The sequence below is a fragment of the Penicillium cinerascens genome, assembly GCF_028974065.1.
Source record: "Penicillium cinerascens strain IBT 15544 chromosome Unknown contig_24_segment0_segment0, whole genome shotgun sequence".
NCBI classification, from domain to species: domain Eukaryota; kingdom Fungi; phylum Ascomycota; class Eurotiomycetes; order Eurotiales; family Aspergillaceae; genus Penicillium; species Penicillium cinerascens.
Window position 1 is genome coordinate 3,349,112 of NW_026695290.1, and position 18,157 is coordinate 3,367,268.

The window sequence follows — 18,157 nt, forward strand, 5'->3', positions numbered from 1 at the left end:
GTCATCGAGCAGGCTAGCAAACTTCTGAAGCTCTGGCTTTGGTAAGGCTCATTGTGGTGATGGATGCCAGAATAGCTGTGAGGGTTTTGAGTAAGTATTCCATACCACGTCACTTGGGCATTTCCAGAGCTATGGATATGTGAGATCAGGTGATAGTTCATCGTCCATGTAGATGAGACAGCTCTTTTCCAAGATCCCGCCTGACTTTACCTGCGTTGTCTACCACACACCTGAAACTCCGCGAATCCCCCCGCCCGGCACATTCTCCACATTAATTTGGTGATCGTATCAACTTGTACAACAGTATTTCATGCCCAAGCTCGTTTAACACCAGCTCCCCCGAATTTGCATCCTACGAGCTGTTCCAATTTTCTCGGTCATGCGATACCATGCAGCCAGAAAATATCCCTGCTGGTGCCTTGACACATATCAATCTGGGATTTGTCCAGTTTAGGGATGATTGGAAAATGGTTGATGAATATGGCGACATCGTTACCCGTGTCAGCCGCCTCAAGACATCGTATCCCGGCTTAAGGGTCAACGTTGCCATTGGAGGCTGGAATTTCAATGATCCACCTTTGACGTACTGTTTCTCGACCATGGTAGGATCCTACTAAAATCGTCAAACGTTCATTAATTCTCTGATCTCGTATGTGCAGAAGTATGATCTAGATGACATCGAACTTGGTAGGTTAAGTGCCTCTGTTCCGCCCTCCTATATACTGGTGCTCTAATAATTAAGAACTGTGGTAAAGACTGGGAGTATCACTCTACGGAAGATCGTGGAGGCTCCCTAGATGACACCGATACCTTCGTGGTTTTGCTCTCTGAACTGAGAGGGGCCTTTGATGCTACAAATTCGGGCTGGGAAATTACCTGCACACTGCCAGCCAGCTACTGGTACATCCAAAACTTTGACCTCAAATCGATGGAGGAGTACATATCACTCTTCAACTTCATGAGCTACGATCTTCACGGCATGTGGGATCGGGACAACAAGAACATCGGGCCTTACCTTCGCGGTCATATCAATCTCACAGAGATTGATGAGGGATTCAATTTGCTTTGGCGCAACATCATCGACCCGAAAAAGGGGGTCATGGGCATGGACTTCTACGGTTGGAGCTTCACTACGTCCAACAAGGACTGTCGGACGACCGAGTGCACATTTTCCACAGTGGGAGATGCGGGACCTTGCTCACAGACCGCTGGCATTCCGTATTATTCAGGTGAGCACGATCCTCTTTTGACTTTGTTTCCTTTTTTTCCAATAGCTCTGGCGATGTGCAGACGTACTACGATCCGGTTTCCACTGTCAAGTACGATGTTTACAATGGCAACCAGTGGATTTCTTACGATGATGCACAGTCTTGACGGAACAAAATACTGATCAATACTCCGCATATTCTGGGCAAAACTGTTATGTGACAGAGATACTGATGGTTCAAGCTCCCATAAAGATGACCTTGAGTATGTCTGCGGTGGTAGGTTTTCTTCCGCTGCCACTGCACATGGCCCTCAGCAGCAGCTCGGGTATTGGATTGGCGACACATGTGAAAGCGGCACATACGCCATATTTGCTGTCCAGCCGATGCAATGCCAAATAACTGTGAATGGACCGGCGCTCCAGTCCGCAGCGAGATTGGATGCCCCCCAAGGTACGATCCTATATGCTATATATATAACTAGCTAGCTAACCCCTAAGACACTAACCTAGTGGAGACTATAAATCTATCCATCACCAAGCCTACTATTCACCTGGGCCATTACATGAAGGAGCACCTCGACTTCAAATACCTTACGATACGAAGGACTTCAAAGGGAATGTTCCGTGACAATGCTATTCGCTTTTGATACGGCAATGGTATGCTTCAATTGTCAGCTGTAGTTTATCCGCTGTATCACTCCGTATTTGTTTGAAGCACTCTCGCCGCCACCAACGGACTCCCGGCCACGATCTTTGAGAAATCATGAGCGTCTAGACATGCCTGGCGTGAGTTCAGTACACTGGGCTCAACACGGGCAAAGATATCCTTTTCATAGGCAGCTAGCGAAGCAGAAAGGGTCTCGGAGTCAAATGATCTATGTAGGCCTGTTAGAATGACCAGTATCGGAGCGAAAACACATACTCGGAATTTTGCATATCGACCCGCTTCACCAGATCACGGACATCGACGATTGCATTATTAGCTCCTTCACCACGGACTGTATTATTGTTAGACCGACGATTGATTGGGATGGAATTGGGCGTCCTCACACATCGTCATTGTATGTGCCGAGTCCCCCATGAGCACGCATCTAGACAGATGCTTTTGGTCCGGTCGAAAGAGCCAGTCTTCAATGCGAATAGACCGTGCTTCGATATTTTCCGGTAAATTATGAACGAGCGACCGAAATGGTTCGGCCCAGTTGTCGGTCAGCTGTTTCATCAGAGTGACACGGTCGGGATTGGAAGTCGGCACGGTGATTCCTTTGGAGTCGGCCCAAGAGACGATGATCTGGCAATGATAACGATCTCGGCTGCTTTCATCGAAGTTGTTTGGGGTATCGAGGACTGTACACGGTTAGCAACGGACGAATAGAGTTGAATGGAAATACCCACAACTGAAAAACATGAACACATCGGTGTCAGGATGAGAGCCCTGGAAGATATAGGGATCGATCGTCTGTGCCCCGCCCATTTCCTCCGATGTGTATAGTGGTGATGCCCCGAGCAGCTGCACCGGCAATGGGTTCATCTGACAGCCATCCGGATACACGATTTGGCGGGCGCGCGACCGAGCTCCATCGCAGGCGACAAGCAGATGACCGGTGTACGAAGTGCCGTCGTCGAAAAAAGCGGTGATGTGTTCCGCAGAGGATTCGATATTCAAGAGTGTTTTATCCCACTGCGACCATATTAGCATGAACATTGGCATCTCCAAGACTTCAACTGACATGAACGTCAATCCCACTGGTCAACAGCTCACGCAATCTTCCTCGATTCACTCGAATTCGCTCTTCGGCTGGAACACTATAGAGTGCATCGCCAGATTTCAAATTGAAGAACTGAAAACTGCCGACATCTCCACGCGACGATGCGTCCTTGTTGACAAACGTATCGGGCAGTTTGTCCACAATGTGGGCGGGAAGCAGGTCGCGCAGGGCAGGCAGTGCCCAGTGCAGCGTCAGGCCCCATCCACCAGTGCGCGCATCGAGGGCGGAGTCACGATCGAAGATCTCAAACCGCACGCCGAGATGCTGGAGATACTGAGCCAACACCAGGCCGCTGATGCCTGCGCCGACGATCAGAACCGGGGGATCGGAGTCGGCCATTGTGTGCTGAGCGGAGAGCTGACCGTGGTACCATTTTACCTGTCTTCGGTGCCTATGCGACCCTGAGGGCTTTTTTTTTTTTTCTTTCTTTCTTACTGTACTTGTCACTCTTCGGCCCTTGATTGGACAGGGATCACAACAGGATCACGACGCGATCGAATCGATGTGTCCGATGCAACTCTTGTACCACGTCGCCGTAATGGGAGAGTGGATCCGTGGAGGAATCGGATCCCAGCGCCTATTCTTCGCCCGATTCGATCTTATGTTGACGCCTGCGTGGCCCAAAACAGCATCCCTACGCGTTGCATCACGCACTATCGGTGAGACCTGCCCAAGGCCGAGGACGGGAGTACCTTGTCCATTTGACTTCCCGCTTTACATAACGGATGGATCCAGGCAATCTATTTTTTGACGAAGACCCTGTTTCATTACGGACTCCGCCGTGAAACCAGCCCGGCCCGAAGCCGCTAAGATCAGCAAGAGGCTTCGACGGCGCCAACCCTAATGGCGCTGGTTAATCCTTTCGTGCAAAAGCGGATCTCCCGTGCTCCACGGAGCGGGCGAGCTGACCGGGACGCCCCTCGGTGGAGGCCGGTGGAGGCCGGTGGAGGCCGCTGGGCTTCAAGCTCGGAAGCCCTAGCCAAAACGAAGAGTTCGCCCCAAGGTCGGGTTATTTGAGAGACATGGCAAACAAAGCCTTAACTTTTTATGACCGATCATTACATTGACAAAAATCGCGAGAGTAGGGATTAGGGGTTCGATGCCACACGCCAAGGGATGGCATCAACGAGATAGATATCCTTCCAAGATTTGACATCACCTAGTCGATCCACGTCTACCCGACCCCTCCAGAGACACCCGATACTCCACCGTCATCTCAATCCCACCATGGGACGGCTCCCGAGAAGCCAGAATCAGCTCCTCGCTCGGGGACCTTTTCGGCGGGAGGGGCCCGGATGCACTAGATTGCAGATGTGATCGCTGTTCCTTGGACCAGTTTTCCATGGCGTAGTTTCGGCCCCGGCTATCGTAGTATTTTCGGCCGCTAGTCGATCCGAAATCGCGCACGTAGCCCTTGAGCAGAGGAGCCAGATACGGAACGCAGGTGACGATGTTCTGGGCCGGTTAGATAGAGTTTGTGAGGGATCGTATCGAACTTACTCCGACATTGAATTCAATAGTTCCCCACAGAACCAGCATCGTCGAGTTTCCATCTCCGTAGGCCACCCGGTGAATCTGCGTCAAACGCAGGATCGAGCAGATGGTCGTGAACAGACCCAGGAGGAAGAGACACACCACACCCGCCTTTTGCGCGGGTTTGATATTCAGTTGTAAAAGGAGCGGGATCGGCAGGAAAATGATCATCACGTCGCAGATGATGGTGAATATGGCGAGGCCGTAAAAGGTCGCTCCGACCGGGAGACAAGTGCCCTGGACGGTTGTGTTCCATGCCCTTTGGACCTGCACGGGACCAGGATCCGGATCAGCTCTGGAATCAATGTCGAGTGAAAATACATACCGGCGAACAGTCCAAAAGCAAAACGAGAGTTCCCACGACGTGACCGACTGTCGAGATTGTAATCACCACCCAAATCACAATGCGGTAGAAGCTCTTGGACGTGCCGGACAGCAGGCGTAGGTAGCTGAGGCAGAGAGAGGCTTTGAATCCGGCGATGCCAAGCTGATAGAATGGACGGCCGGCATAGTTAAGCTGTTTGATGTCAGTGCCATTATTCCTACGCCCTCGCTCCGGGGTACTCACTTTTGTATATGTCGATAGGTTTGCCTTGGGACGAAGCTTGAGCGGCAGACCAAGACCGTATCTGCTTTCTGCGAGGATGAGTGGAATTGCTTTGCGGATGAAGATTCATCATTACTCACGAGAGATGCAAAGCGCACTATATACAATGCTAAATATCTAGCAAGAGTCAACAACTTCCTGTCAAGAATGTCTGGAACGATCATGTTGATACCATGCCGACGACCATCACATAGTCCGCCGCACCCAATCGACTCGCTTGCGCGCGCACGAACAACCGCAAACACACGGTAATCACCATCAGCATCGTCAGGCTGAGACATATTCCCAAAATAAGCCGGTACTCGGACGCAGCCTCGACCGAGGGAGTGGCATTGTGTACCCAGCCCATGGTCGCGCCGGGGAGAGATCAGGGCATGAAGATGACAACCCCGAGAGCCAGAGACGATACCGAGATGATATGAATCCACGTGGAATCAAGGCATCGATGAAGAAATACCTGCGTGATTTGTATCTGCCATTCCCTTTTTCCCAATCGAGTACCTTGAGTCCCCCGCGACCCACCCCTTGCTTGGCCGAACGGGTCAGAAAGGATAATTCAAGACATCCTTCAGAACATTCCGGTGCTCTGCTCCGAGTGGCGCCTGCACGGCCAAGGTCCCCCTTGTTTAGGTTTTTTAGTCTTCCGATCGAAACATCGATGGGGGGCCTTTGACCGTCGATGTAACTTTTCGCGAAATCTTCCGATCCCGTACAAGTCTGATTAGTCGAGTCGACGTAGAAACCGTGTTAAATGCCATTTGTACTCCACTCCCTGATTCCGCCCCTGTTCGCGACCTGTTCTACTTTTTTTTCTTTTTTTCTGATAATTTCTTTTTCTCTCCGAGACTCGAGAGTTCCTCTTCATTCCATCCCGTTCTCCAACACGCGAACGAAATGGGCGACAAGCAGCCGGCAGTGCGACAGGTGGTTGCGCAGGACGATGCGGTTGTATATCTCGAGGGCCACGGGGATGAGGTCGGGAATGTCGATCTCAAAGCACTGCGCCGCAAGATCGATCGGCGCTTGATGCCGTACATGTTCTGCTGCTACGTTCTGCAGTTCCTGGACAAAGTCATGCTTAACGTAAGTGACCCCTGCGCCGATCGAACATCCTGATTAACACGCACAGTATGCGGCCGTAATGGGAATCAAAAAGGACCTGAAACTCACCGGCAATGAGTTTTCCAACACGGCCACCTGGTTTTTCATCGCTTACTTGATCGCTGAAGTTCCCAATGGTAATTATAGCTAATCCCTGCTCCTTTCTTCATGTCGAATCTCGGCTCATCGTGTCTACAGTCTATTGTCTACAGAAAGTCCCTGCGGCCAAATGGCTCGGAGGCAACGTCTTTTTCTGGGGAATCGCTGCCGCTGCATCAGCCGGTGCTCACGACTACCGCAGTTTGCTGGCCGCGCGAGTGTTTCTCGGCATCTTCGAGGCAACCGTTGGCCCATCGTTGATGCTCATCAGTAGCCAGTACTATACCCGGAGTGAACAGGCACCACGCTTTACCTTTTGGTACGTGGGCCTGGGTGTCGCCCAGATCCTCGGTGGAATCATCTCCTTTGCTTTTCAACATGTCCACCATGCATCCCTGGAAGGTTGGCGCATCATGTTTTTGATGCTCGGTCTGATCACCGCCGTGGTGGGCACCCTGACCTTCTTCTTCATTCCGGACACGCCCATTAAAGCCAAGTGGCTATCGGAGAGTGAAAAGGTGGCCCTCCTGCAACACGTCGGCGAGAACCAGACGGGTGTTTGGAGTACGACCGTGAACTTGAAACAGATCCGGGAGTCTGTGTTTGACATTCAGCTGTGGTTGCTGACCCTGACAACTATTCTAGTAGGTCCGCACCATTCATAAGTCGATGGACTCAGACTGACTCATTTCTTAGCTTTCTGTATCGAGTGGTGTTGTGACTACTTATTCCTCGACTCTGATTGCCGGTTTTGGCTTCTCCGGTCCCATTTCGGCCCTGCTTAATACTCCCTCGGGTATCGTCAGCATTTTCTTTACTCTGCTAGTTGGATACGGTATCCGAAGGACCTCACACCGCTGGGCTTGGAATGTTTTGTGTACCATCCCCGGCATCATCGGCGGAGGCCTACTATCCTTCCTTCCGAAAAACGACACGGCCGGCGTGCTCATCGGGATTTATCTCGTCAACGCCATCGTGGCAACCCTACCCATTATCTACCAGTGGACCATGGCCAACTGTGCAGGTCACACCAAGCGTGCCTTTGCTAGCGCTCTCGTTGCCGGGTCTTTCTCCATCGGTAACATCATCGGCCCGCAGACCTTCCAAGCCAAAGATGCACCAGAGTACCGACCTGCCAAGATTGCCGTTCTTGCCACACAGGCTGGAGCGGCCGTCGTATCCGTGGTGTTGTTCTTCTACTATGCCCGGCAGAACCGACGCCGGGATCAGACCCAGGGCCGTGTGAACGAGACTATGATTGACGAAACGAAGTGGGCCGGACTTACTGATAAGGAGAATCCCCACTTCCGATATGCCTACTGAATCTGTTCACGGTGACGGCCTGCCTGCGGGTAATTTGGAGGTTCATTAGGCTATGTAGATGCCCCTTTATAGTAAATATACTACGTTGTAACTATTTTGTACTATTTGCTTCGAGGTTCTTATAGGGCACGTGGTATAGTAGAAATGTCCCACATTCTTCTTACCCGACAAAGCAGGTTCGCAGCACTGTAAGCACCATTGTTGGCACTCACTGACCGAGTCATGCAAATAGATGCCTCAAGATCAAACTATGCCCGATGTGATCACTCTGACGAGGCTATCCGTAAACGTACATATCCTGGTTACACGCCAGTGATAGAGAGCGGAGAGTGAGTCTTGCTAATTCGGCCTCGGTCGAGATTCTTAAGTGGTGTGTCAGGTTCCGTTCTTGGAGCGAGTATCGGAACGCACAAGAAATGCTAACGCTAGATGCAATGCTATGTACAGTTCGTATATACATTACTTAAACCGCCACTTGGCGACAGATCGCACATAGACAAGTAGATACACCATCAAGTAGTTGGCAATGGTAAAGGCAAGGAAGATTCCAAAGTAGGGCCATATGACCGAGTCGTCCAGTCCGATTCCAGAAAGGTACTGTTCCAATTAGTTTGTGTTTCCTAGTAGTTCCAGGTCACAACTTACATCGTCACCATAACTATACTCGCAATATCCACAGATCCCAGTGCTGTCGGGGTTCGAAAGATACCCAACTCCCTTGGAGGAAAGCCAAGAGTTGGCATAGTCGCCGCAAGTCATATTGAGCGGACTTTGGAAGAGAGTTAATTCGCTCTCGTTGCAGACTACCGGGGTCCCGCGAAGGACCGAGGTCAAAACGCCCCCGATCCAGTACGTGAAGGGCGTGATGTAGTACATTGTATACTTCCAGAAAGCAGGCATTTGCTGGTGAGGGCGCAGAATGCCGTTGAAAAGCTCACACATGATGATGAAGAATGGCATCAAAGTAGCCGCGACCATCGAATCAGAACTAAAACAAATGTCAGAATGATCAATGCTATGGAAATAACCAGTACTCACCTTAATGCAGCAATCCACTGTCCCCAAGAAGTAGCAAAAAGGAAAAAGAGAAAGAACATCAGAAAACTGTATCCTGCTGCAAATCCGAGAGGAAGTCCGACCATGAAGTAGTACATGACATAGAAAATCACCCCACCGACAATAGCATAAGGGATTTCGGAGATTATTTGAGCAGTGCTGAACGCGACCCAGCTGTACACTCCACTGGGACCTTCTCGAGCTAGCCAGATGTCACGGTTCAGAATAAAACGCATAGAGATGGCGTTGATGAATTCAGGAACCAGCATCAAAACCAAAAATGCGGAGAAGGCTTTTGACTGCAGATCGGTCGTGCTGTTTCCGATTTGGAGATAGGTGAGGCCGTTGATTAGTGCATGGAGGAACGATGCATAGAGTCTCGAGTAGGGGTACTCGGCCGTACGCCAGAATTGGCGGCAAGTTCGCTGTGTGAGCAGGATAATCTGCTGGCGAAGAGGAGGCAAGGAGGGCGCTGCCGAGATTTCTTGGGTCTTTTCATTGTGTGAGCGAATGGCCGCAATCTCCTTCTTGATGTAGTCGGCATCTTCAGAGTCGCGCCAGACAGAGGCCCAGTTGACCTGATTCCCCGAAGCTTTCATGCCACCAACTACCACTTCGATGAGGAAATCTGCAGCATTGGTGAAATTCCGTGGGTGGTGACCATTCTTTGTGAAATAATCAAAGATGGCCTGGCCGGATTGGCCGACTGGTCCAAAGTAGTAGGTGCTTCCACCTGGGCTCAAGGCAAGGACGCGATCGAACTGCACATATTAGTTTTTAGTCACAACACCCATACAGGCGAGAGCTTACCTCTTCAAATTGCTGCTGATTAGCCTGGTGAATGGTGCAAAGAACAGCCAATCCTTGGTCCGCAAGACGACGAAGCAGGGCCACGATGCTGGTTGCACCCTGGCTATCAAGTCCACTAGTTGGCTCATCTAAGAAGAGAAGCAGTCGCGGACGGGCACAGAGTTCAACTCCAATCGTCACTCGCTTCTTCTTCTCGATATCCAAGGATCCAATAACCGCATTTTGCAGTTCAATGAGATCCAATGTGTGCAAAACTGTTTCCACGTAGGCAAGCTTCTCTTCTTTGGGAGTATCATGCCTCTGTCGGAGGAGAGCAGAGAATTCGAACGCCTCACGAATGGTACTGCTTTCATCGTGAATGTCCATTTGCTGGCAGTATCCAATCTGCCGGTTAAAAGAGCCATCGATGGGCTGGTTATCCACATACAATGAGCCGGTCAATGTACCGGCACTCTGCCTCTGAGTGAGCGCAGTTAACACTAGATACGATCGTCAGCTTCTGCTTCTGGTGCTTCAAAATAGTGTTTATCATCTTACAGGTCGATTTTCCAGCTCCCGATGCTCCAACAAGAGCCGTGAGGGTTCCTGGCCTGCAATAACCACACACGTTGTCTAGCAACTTCCGCATCTCTTCGCCAATCTGCACATCGAGCTCAAGGTCTGACCAAGTGAAAGTGGATTCAGTGGCAGATAGGGTCTGTTCTGGTGTTCCTGCGGAAGTTCCGATCGGAGGTGCTTTAGGGTCGACTGGGACAGGCGTCTTCTCCTCGTCGCTGCTGGGCTTGTTCTGCCGCTTAAACAAACGACTAGACGTCTTGTACTGGATTGAGCCAGCACTATCCAGCTCCCATTCCAGCACTTCACTCAGCCAGCACGTAAGAAGGATAAAAGCGATGGTGAAAAGGCAGAGAATTCCAAAGTTGCGCCACACATGGCTATAATAGAATCCGAATTGCGCAGCCAGGTAGTCATCGCCATTCACAATTGTACTACCGATCTGGCTGCCAGCATATGCACAAGTCTGGTAGGCGACGTCGGTGTAGTCGGGACCCGCAGGAACGACAGATCCTGTTGCACAAGTGAAATTGACATTATGGAACTCGGCGGCCATGACCGATTCGTAGGTGTACAAGGCGGGCGTTATATACTGGAAATAGTTAGTTTGGACATAAATATTGTCAGGCTAAGGCTTACCGCTATCCACCCAACCCAAGGAACATCCTGGATCATCTTGTCAACAGACAAGACATAGCCACCAAATACGATACAGAACAGGACAGATACTCCACAGTAGCGCAGCGCAACTTCAAAATTATTGGACAAAGCTGCAAACACTCGGAACTGGGCTGTCAGACAAACGGTACACATGTAGATGAAGAGGAAGTCGACAAAGAATGGACCAGCCTATCACCGCTTTAGCATTTGAAGGGAAGTATATACCTCTTCTGAACTCACGTCAGATCTCAGCCCAGATAAGAAGTACATGACAATGAGATATAGCAAGGTAAGCAGTGCAGTCACTACCATATCCTGTACGACTCGGGCCAGACAAACGGCGCTGGGTCGCACAAAGGCAAATTTCTTCTGTCGAATGAGTATATCTCGGCCCTGCATCGCTTCTTCCAGCTCCGACATTTGGAGCCAGGCAAGCAAGATGGATGAGTAAAACAGCACACCGCCACGTGAATACATGCCCTCGGTAGTCTGTGGCTGATCATAGAACATTGATCCAATCAGCAGGCCATAAACCACCGCAGAGATCAACTTGATGTAAAGTGGACCCATATGGCCCTTGAGCTGCGACAGTTGACGTTGGGCGCACAAAATGATCTGACGGAAGAGGGAGATGGTGTATGGAGACTTGGGCGAGACGAAGCGAGACTTATCGCTCTGCATTGTACGCTTGAAGTCTTCCACGCTGCCAGACTCTGAATCCGATGCGCAAGCTCCGTTGGATTTGTCACCGTTTCGTTGATTATCGTACATTCCGATCGATGTCTCGACATTTTTGAATGCTGTACTCTGCCGGAACGCAGCTTCCAGTTCAATCGGTCCCTTGGGGGCACGGTCTTCCCAGCCCGAGCGGAACCGGCGTCGCTCTGGGATCGTAATACTGGTCAGGAAATCGGACGTGGTCTGCATTTCGGCACATTCGTATCCGAGATCCTCAAAATACCCTTTGGCCGCGCTGGCTCGGCCCTGGAACAGCATTCGTCCTTCATCGATCAGAAGAACCTTGTCCACCAGCTCATAGATTGCATCCGAGGCTTGATACAGAGTGAGCAAGGTGGCCTTGCCACATGTGTCGGTCATAATGCGCAAGCTGCGGACGTAGTCCAGGGCGGACGATGCGTCCAGGCCACGAGTCGAATTATCCCAGCAGGTCACGGACGAATCGGTGGCAAGTGATTCGATGATGGAGATTCGTTTGCGCTCTCCACCCGAGACACCTCGGATGTACTCGTTACCCACAAGAGTATTCATCGTGTGGGTCATGCCGAAGACTCGTCCGTAAATTTCCAGATACTTTGGGATTCGGTCTTGGAAACGCTTGGGGGTCTTGCTTTGCAAAGCAAACTCGAGGGTCTGTCGCACATTGAGGGTCGGAAAATGCACATCGTCTTCGGGCACGTAGGCTACTGCACTGCGGTAGTGCTTGCGAACTTCATCCGGGCTCAACCCGGAGTAATCGATCGATCCTGTCACTCCAATAAACGAAGAGTGGTGGCCAGCGATCGTGCGAAGGAATGTCGAGCAGCCCGCTCCAGGGCGGCCCAGAACACTGAAAGCACAGGTTAGACATCTCATTCAGCTAAACAAGTTCGCAATTGGATACTTACAGCATCATTTCTCCGCTCTCGACAACGCCGGAAAAGTCTCGAATGAGAGGACGTCCATTCTGGGGCTTCTTTGGGGAAATCCACGGCTGGATAGTCCATTGATAAATATCTTGCAACGTGAGGGTACGCCACAACGCCGTACCCAGCGTCTTAACATCAGAGTGGCCATCTCCCTCACCCCAGGTCGAGACCGATTGGAAGCAGACGCCCAGGTTGGAACGTTTCTTGCCATCTTGCACCTGTTCCTCGAGAAACTTGTCAAACGAGGAATGAGGCTCCGGATACTCCTGATGCACACCAGAAAGACTCTTCTCCGTCAGTGTGCGGTGAATATCGGCGATGGCATCCTCGTTCTCGTCAGAAACCTGCACCCTCGGACCATGGTCCCCGGACGGTGCTTCCTGGCCGGAGACAAAAGAGGAAGGATGTGGACGGGAGTGAAGCGGACCGGGCATGTTTCAACCCTGTACACGGTGCTCTGATGTACGAAAGACAAAATGCTGCATCTTTCGGCTGGAGGAAGAAAAAAGAAAAGAACGAGTGTCATCTTTTATACAAGGTTTCCAGATCGGAACCTCAAAAGGAAGCCAAGCTACAAGATGCACTTTTCTTTGTCATTTCAGCCAATCCCATCACGGGCGTAGTAGACCGTGATGGAGCGATATCTTGATGGTCCGATCAATCAAGACCAATCAGCAGCACGGTTCCCCCAGGGCCACATGGCGGTACTTTGCCCGAGTTTGGAAAGTCGCTGGAGCCCCGACGAAAAAGGGCGAAAGTGGGCGCACCTCGCGGACACCGCAGCGACGGTTCCGCAGAAACAGGAAGCCAAGAGGAGATGACTCCACTGTATAAGCCACTCGCGGCCATTCGTGAGCCACGCTTTGCCTGACCAAGCGGGTTCGACCACTGGTTTTCAGTCCATTGACGGATTGGTGGCACCTGCGGGCGGTTAGCTCGTCAACCGTGTCAATTGCTCTGCTGCGATATGCGATAGGGCGTGACTCGAGAATTCGTGAGCGATGTGCATACGCTATAACTGATGAAACAACGGCTACCTGGTCCGGTCAATCGACTCTGATAGATCTGGCATGGCGGAAGCTGTCACTACAGTAGGATTTTTTCTCCGAGACAATCGGGGCAAAAAAGCAAAGTCGTAGATGACATCTGCAGGCGCCGATCGGGACTGCCTCGGGCAAACAGACTTATTTCAAAATATCGCAGACTTCATTGGTTTCCGACGGGCTGGTCGACGGTACTTTTTGTGCTACAGTCACCCTAGCTGCATTTAGCCATGTTTGGGTTGAGACCGATGCTGGAGGTCAATTTGCGGTGTACTGTAAAATGTGTCGAGAGTATCCCAGATGTATATACCTGCAACGGCCGAACAGATTAGCACACCCTGAGATAGACACCACTTGAAGAAGTATCGCCGCGACTACTAGGCCTCGATCGTCCCACGACGTAATACTCAAGTAATACTCAACCCTGTTAACCCCGACACCCCATTGAACTCGTCCGCAAATCGAGCTTCACCTCGAGATAGGAATGAGACCGAGACAGCTTAGTCATCACGATCGGTGACGGAGGCCAAGGTCACTGAGCAGGTCGACAGCTTCGACACTCGACTATAATTTGCATCTGCAAATATCTGCACGCGAGAAATGTCCGCCCCAAACTCAACACAATGCTCTACAATGCCCTAATCCGCACCCACCACATCACCTCGCGCAAAAAAGTGGCCGCGCTCAAACGCGCCGCCGACACGCACCAATGCTTCGTGCTTCTCCGCTCTGGCGGATGCCCGGGCATCATGTACGTGGAGGGCCAGGACCAGGCACGGGTCGAATCGTGGGTTGGGGAAGTTCGTAAACTTCGCTATAAGGATTTCCAGCTGGTGACGAGGCCGGCGCTGCTGGCGCACGAAGGGACGGCTCCGTCCATGGAGATTGACGCGGGATTGTCGGAGGTCGCGAGCGTGAAGGAGTTCGGGAGCTGCATGGAGAGGAGGGGGGTGTGGATGTGGTGGAGGAAGGGGATGGGATATGCATGATGCGTGATTGGTATACCTGCATGGGATGGCGTTTGAGCGTTTTTGATTTGAACGTCCCATAGTACTTACTTTGTACTGGATTATAGTTGCCATACGCTACAGTCTGCAGCTTTTTTTTTTTACCAATATATGGAGTCAAGAACGTTCATTATATGCTCGATCAATTGTCGTACAAATCGAATCTATGTCCAGATATCGAATATCTAATATGCCCCGAGAAGAAACGCCTGGGACGCCATGCCTTTGGTAACCAAGTTCCTTAATCCTATACAATCCTGGAGTGAACCCGACGACCAGGCTTACACGGGGGCGGGATAACTTAATAGCTTACAGATATCCTGGAACAAGTCAGCGAAATGAAGCAAACCATACGCGTAACCCATACCTTTCTTCGTCGTCGGAAGTCATCGTATAGATTCCTCCATACCTCTCGGTCACGGCACCCGCTCTCATTCGGTGTCCCCGGCTCCTTGTCACAGACGGGCTGCACCTTCGCTAGAATTTCCTGTGGCCACATGACCCAAGGTTTGGGCAGCGGCCAGTCAGAAAAGTGCACCAATTTCGCTTCAGACAGAGCCAGGTCGGGATTCCATACTTCGTGGTCGTTGCCTAGGTACTTCCGGTGATTCTTGGTGCGGAACTCCCCCGAGATAAGACCGTAGGGTCGATGGGGAAGTACCAATGCATTGTCACCGTACCGGTCATTTAACAATTCCATATCGTACCGGGTATCGGTCAAGTTCAGCTCGATCTGGCCAGCCTGGGCCGGCTTGATAAAACTGGACAGGGCAGCGTACTCGCGGTAAGACGGTTCGATGACAGCCAATAGTGAAGAGAGGGTCTTGGTATGCGGCAATAACCAATATGCGCGGGGCATGGCAATGGCGGTGGCAGGCAGGAAGAATAGCTCGTCCATGTGCTGCAGGAGTGTAATATCGGAGTCGAGGTGGATGACGCGATCATACTCGACGATGCCAAAGGCAGACAACTTGGCGGTGCTGGTATCCCAGGAGGCCTGGGAGGCTCCTATTCAATTGAAATGGTCAGCACTGGTCTATCGCACGTAGTATTGTGTCGCGCACCTTCTCCGCCCGTCTTGATCCCCTCGATAGCCACCGGACGCAGCACCACATTGTAGTCATCTTTCGCCATAATGAGCAGCTGGCTAATGCGGTCAAAATCATTCTCCACAACCAGATCCCATTCCTGCGGATAGAATAGCACGCGCTCCGCCCGAGACCCGAACCGATGCAGGGCCTCCAAGACCATCACGGCATTGCACAGATACGTCTCGGAAGTCGCGTACGTAGTATAGGCAAATCGCGACCAATCGACTTCGTCGTAATGAACATGTGGGAGCAGAGACGGCGACGGCTTTGCGCGACGATGCCACATCATAAACATGATGAACAGTGCGAGGATCACCCAGGTGCGGACACGCCGCAACTGGCGCTTGAACATGGCCACCAGGGGCTCGTCGGGGATGTCGAAGAAGTCATTTTCGGACGCATTGGAGCCCCTCCGGTAGGGGAATGCCTTGCTCTTGATCGTCGGCAGAGCCATGATGCAGTTGACAAGCTCGACGCTCGTTGATGGAGGATGCGTGTTTATCATCACGTGGAGATTAGGATTATATGATTATGTCATGGCCCCAGAGATCTATACGGAGAAATTTGGTGGAAATAGGTACAGAGAAAACAATTTCAGAGTCATCACATTTACATTATTTACGTTCGCTCTGAGCTATACATATCACATCACAGTATCCATCCATTACCTAGATCGTCGGTACCCGTGGCCGTGAAGGGTCTCAGTGCCGTCCGGCAAAAGCCGTGCACCACCCGAGGAGGTGGACAGGCCGTCATCCACTTGCACAATGATATCCGTCTTGACCGTGACTCCATCGCCGGGATTCTCAGGATGTTGAGCCTTTGAGATTCGGCTCTCGGAGCGCTCATTGCTACTCCAGTTCGGCAAAGGATTTTCTTCGTCCCAGTTGGTCACCGTCTCCGAGTCCATCCACTGATCCTTGCGGTGACGCTTCATCTCGGTGTCATTGGAGTGATTGGCATTTTCGCCATTATTGGACCGTGACTTGGACCAGTAGCCGGCCATACGGCCCTCACGACGAGAGTCGACAAAGGCACGGAGGAACAGCCGGGCGACGGGTGCGCACGAGGCGAGGAGGATGCTATAGTTTTCGATTCTGCAGCGAGTCAGACGTGGACCAAAAAAATTTCAAGAAATGACAAGACTTACTTTACCCAAAGGACAAAAGAGACGATGTTATAAGTAAAGTCTAGTCGGTCTCCCAAAGACTTGAGTTTCTACGAGACCTGGTTAGCAAGGAAATCGAGACAAAGGCATCCAACACCTACATAAGTCTTGACTATGGAGGCAGCGCCAGAGAGAATCAGTGGACCACTCAAAGTGAGCGTCTGCCAGATCCGTCGTGATCGAACGGTGCTGTTGATCTTGCGGAATTTAGACCAGAACGACACGTGATGGTCACGGTTCAGAGTTCGAAGGAAGAATTGCCACAGCTCGACGGCGGCGAGAACACCGAGGAAAAAATCAATAATGGAGTTGAATCCTGAATCGAGTCAGATATGTTCAAGCCCAAGACGGTAAATCAGCATACCTCCTTGTACAAAGCCCACGGTGGTCTGGACCACGGGCGACTGGCACACAACCGAATTGTCTGCAGGCAGAGGAGACCACATATAGTGGAAGTATTGAACACGATCGGCCTAGAAGGTCAGCCCATCAGCCCGAGACCGACAGCAATGACGATGACACTTACCGCACGATACGGGTTCGGCCCGCACTGAACAATGATCTGCACGATGGTGACCATGTTGACGACGACCTGAACCACAGCACAGACAATGATCGACACGCGGATCTTCTTATCGCTCGCCGCGAAACAGGTCAACAGGAACCACATCATGCCAGAACGAGATATCATGGCCGAGGCTACAGCGATAGGCTGCGATATGAAATCCCACTTCATTGCATGGAACCGTTCAGTGGCATTCAGATAGAAGAAGTGGCGGCCCAGGCCCCAATTGGCGCTGTGGATAGTTAGTGAGGCCGTCTTAGAGAAGAAGAAAAAGGGAAAATAAAAATAAAAATTCACCTCATCTGAATCATAGTCATATGGGTCAGATCACAGCCATAGGCCACCAAAAAGAAGAGGTCTTCGATACCCCAGACTCGTCCGGGGGCAGTGACTTGGGGCAGAGCCCATCGCACCCACGCCTTGACCGAATATCGAAACAGTAGAGCGACACCCACGAGGGCTGTCAGGACCTATACATGGACGATCAGTTGCTGCAGTCATAGGAGACCGATCTTGGCATACCCAGCAGGCATCGAACGTGGCCGTGCCTAGAAGGAAAAGAAGAAGCCGTCAGTGGTGTGAACAGTTACGGAGCAGCACGCGACTCACCAATGTCGACGTCTCCTTCCGTGGGCCTCGGGATTTCCATAGCGGAGGATTGCAAAGGCAGGATAGAAGAGATCAGGAGCTTTGGATGTTGAGATCTCACAGGGGAGAGTTCAATTCAAATAGAAACGCGACATTGGGCACGACCAGAGGTGACGAGCAGAAAGATGTGTACATCCAAATGCAAGATCCATCAGATCACTCAAGTTGCCGGAAACGAGTCTAACGTGGATAAACTCTGGAGAGTGGAGGGACGAGCAATTTACAGGTCAAACCCTGAAGCGAACAGGCGAGCAGGCGAACAAGGGATG

At 51.4% G+C, this 18,157-nt stretch overlaps 8 protein-coding genes across 8 annotated transcripts; 3 read left to right on the forward strand and 5 right to left on the reverse strand.

Annotated features, from left to right (window-relative positions):
• Window positions 1-389: 389 nt before the first annotated feature.
• On the forward strand, window positions 390-1,374 carry N7498_004363 (glycoside hydrolase family 18 protein; the record flags this gene model as incomplete). The annotated part of the gene is made up of 4 exons (XM_058451425.1): window positions 390-602; window positions 660-687; window positions 756-1,218; window positions 1,275-1,374. The coding sequence occupies 4 exons, from the start codon at window positions 390-392 to the stop codon at window positions 1,372-1,374; spliced, it is 804 nt and encodes a 267-aa protein (XP_058310887.1).
• A 527-nt stretch (window positions 1,375-1,901) lies between these two features.
• On the reverse strand, window positions 1,902-3,315 carry N7498_004364 (FAD-dependent oxidoreductase; the record flags this gene model as incomplete). The annotated part of the gene is made up of 5 exons (XM_058451426.1): window positions 1,902-2,082; window positions 2,130-2,205; window positions 2,258-2,554; window positions 2,603-2,888; window positions 2,938-3,315. The coding sequence occupies 5 exons, from the start codon at window positions 3,313-3,315 to the stop codon at window positions 1,902-1,904; spliced, it is 1,218 nt and encodes a 405-aa protein (XP_058310888.1).
• Window positions 3,316-4,131: 816 nt separating this feature from the next.
• On the reverse strand, window positions 4,132-5,465 carry N7498_004365 (uncharacterized protein; the record flags this gene model as incomplete). Its single annotated transcript, XM_058451427.1, has 5 exons — window positions 4,132-4,431; window positions 4,477-4,776; window positions 4,835-5,026; window positions 5,078-5,145; window positions 5,321-5,465. 5 exons carry the CDS (start codon window positions 5,463-5,465, stop codon window positions 4,132-4,134), a joined length of 1,005 nt encoding a protein of 334 aa, XP_058310889.1.
• A 522-nt stretch (window positions 5,466-5,987) lies between these two features.
• N7498_004366 (putative MFS transporter) lies at window positions 5,988-7,639 on the forward strand (the record flags this gene model as incomplete). The annotated part of the gene is made up of 4 exons (XM_058451428.1): window positions 5,988-6,199; window positions 6,246-6,354; window positions 6,416-6,960; window positions 7,013-7,639. Exons 1-4 carry the CDS (start codon window positions 6,011-6,013, stop codon window positions 7,637-7,639), a joined length of 1,470 nt encoding a protein of 489 aa, XP_058310890.1. The 5' UTR covers window positions 5,988-6,010.
• A 459-nt stretch (window positions 7,640-8,098) lies between these two features.
• Window positions 8,099-12,800, reverse strand: N7498_004367 (putative ABC multidrug transporter; the record flags this gene model as incomplete). Its single annotated transcript, XM_058451429.1, has 8 exons — window positions 8,099-8,236; window positions 8,285-8,627; window positions 8,678-9,456; window positions 9,506-9,984; window positions 10,043-10,652; window positions 10,700-10,909; window positions 10,961-12,287; window positions 12,346-12,800. 8 exons carry the CDS (start codon window positions 12,798-12,800, stop codon window positions 8,099-8,101), a joined length of 4,341 nt encoding a protein of 1,446 aa, XP_058310891.1.
• A 1,232-nt stretch (window positions 12,801-14,032) lies between these two features.
• On the forward strand, window positions 14,033-14,398 carry N7498_004368 (uncharacterized protein; the record flags this gene model as incomplete). Its single annotated transcript, XM_058451430.1, has 1 exon — window positions 14,033-14,398. One exon carries the CDS (start codon window positions 14,033-14,035, stop codon window positions 14,396-14,398), a length of 366 nt encoding a protein of 121 aa, XP_058310892.1.
• Window positions 14,399-14,697: 299 nt separating this feature from the next.
• On the reverse strand, window positions 14,698-15,961 carry N7498_004369 (uncharacterized protein; the record flags this gene model as incomplete). Its single annotated transcript, XM_058451431.1, has 3 exons — window positions 14,698-14,736; window positions 14,826-15,424; window positions 15,481-15,961. 3 exons carry the CDS (start codon window positions 15,959-15,961, stop codon window positions 14,698-14,700), a joined length of 1,119 nt encoding a protein of 372 aa, XP_058310893.1.
• Window positions 15,962-16,125: 164 nt separating this feature from the next.
• N7498_004370 (uncharacterized protein) lies at window positions 16,126-17,889 on the reverse strand (the record flags this gene model as incomplete). Its single annotated transcript, XM_058451432.1, has 9 exons — window positions 16,126-16,141; window positions 16,191-16,604; window positions 16,658-16,725; window positions 16,777-16,991; window positions 17,040-17,148; window positions 17,202-17,472; window positions 17,538-17,710; window positions 17,763-17,788; window positions 17,850-17,889. 9 exons carry the CDS (start codon window positions 17,887-17,889, stop codon window positions 16,126-16,128), a joined length of 1,332 nt encoding a protein of 443 aa, XP_058310894.1.
• Between the last annotated feature and the right edge of the window lie 268 nt (window positions 17,890-18,157).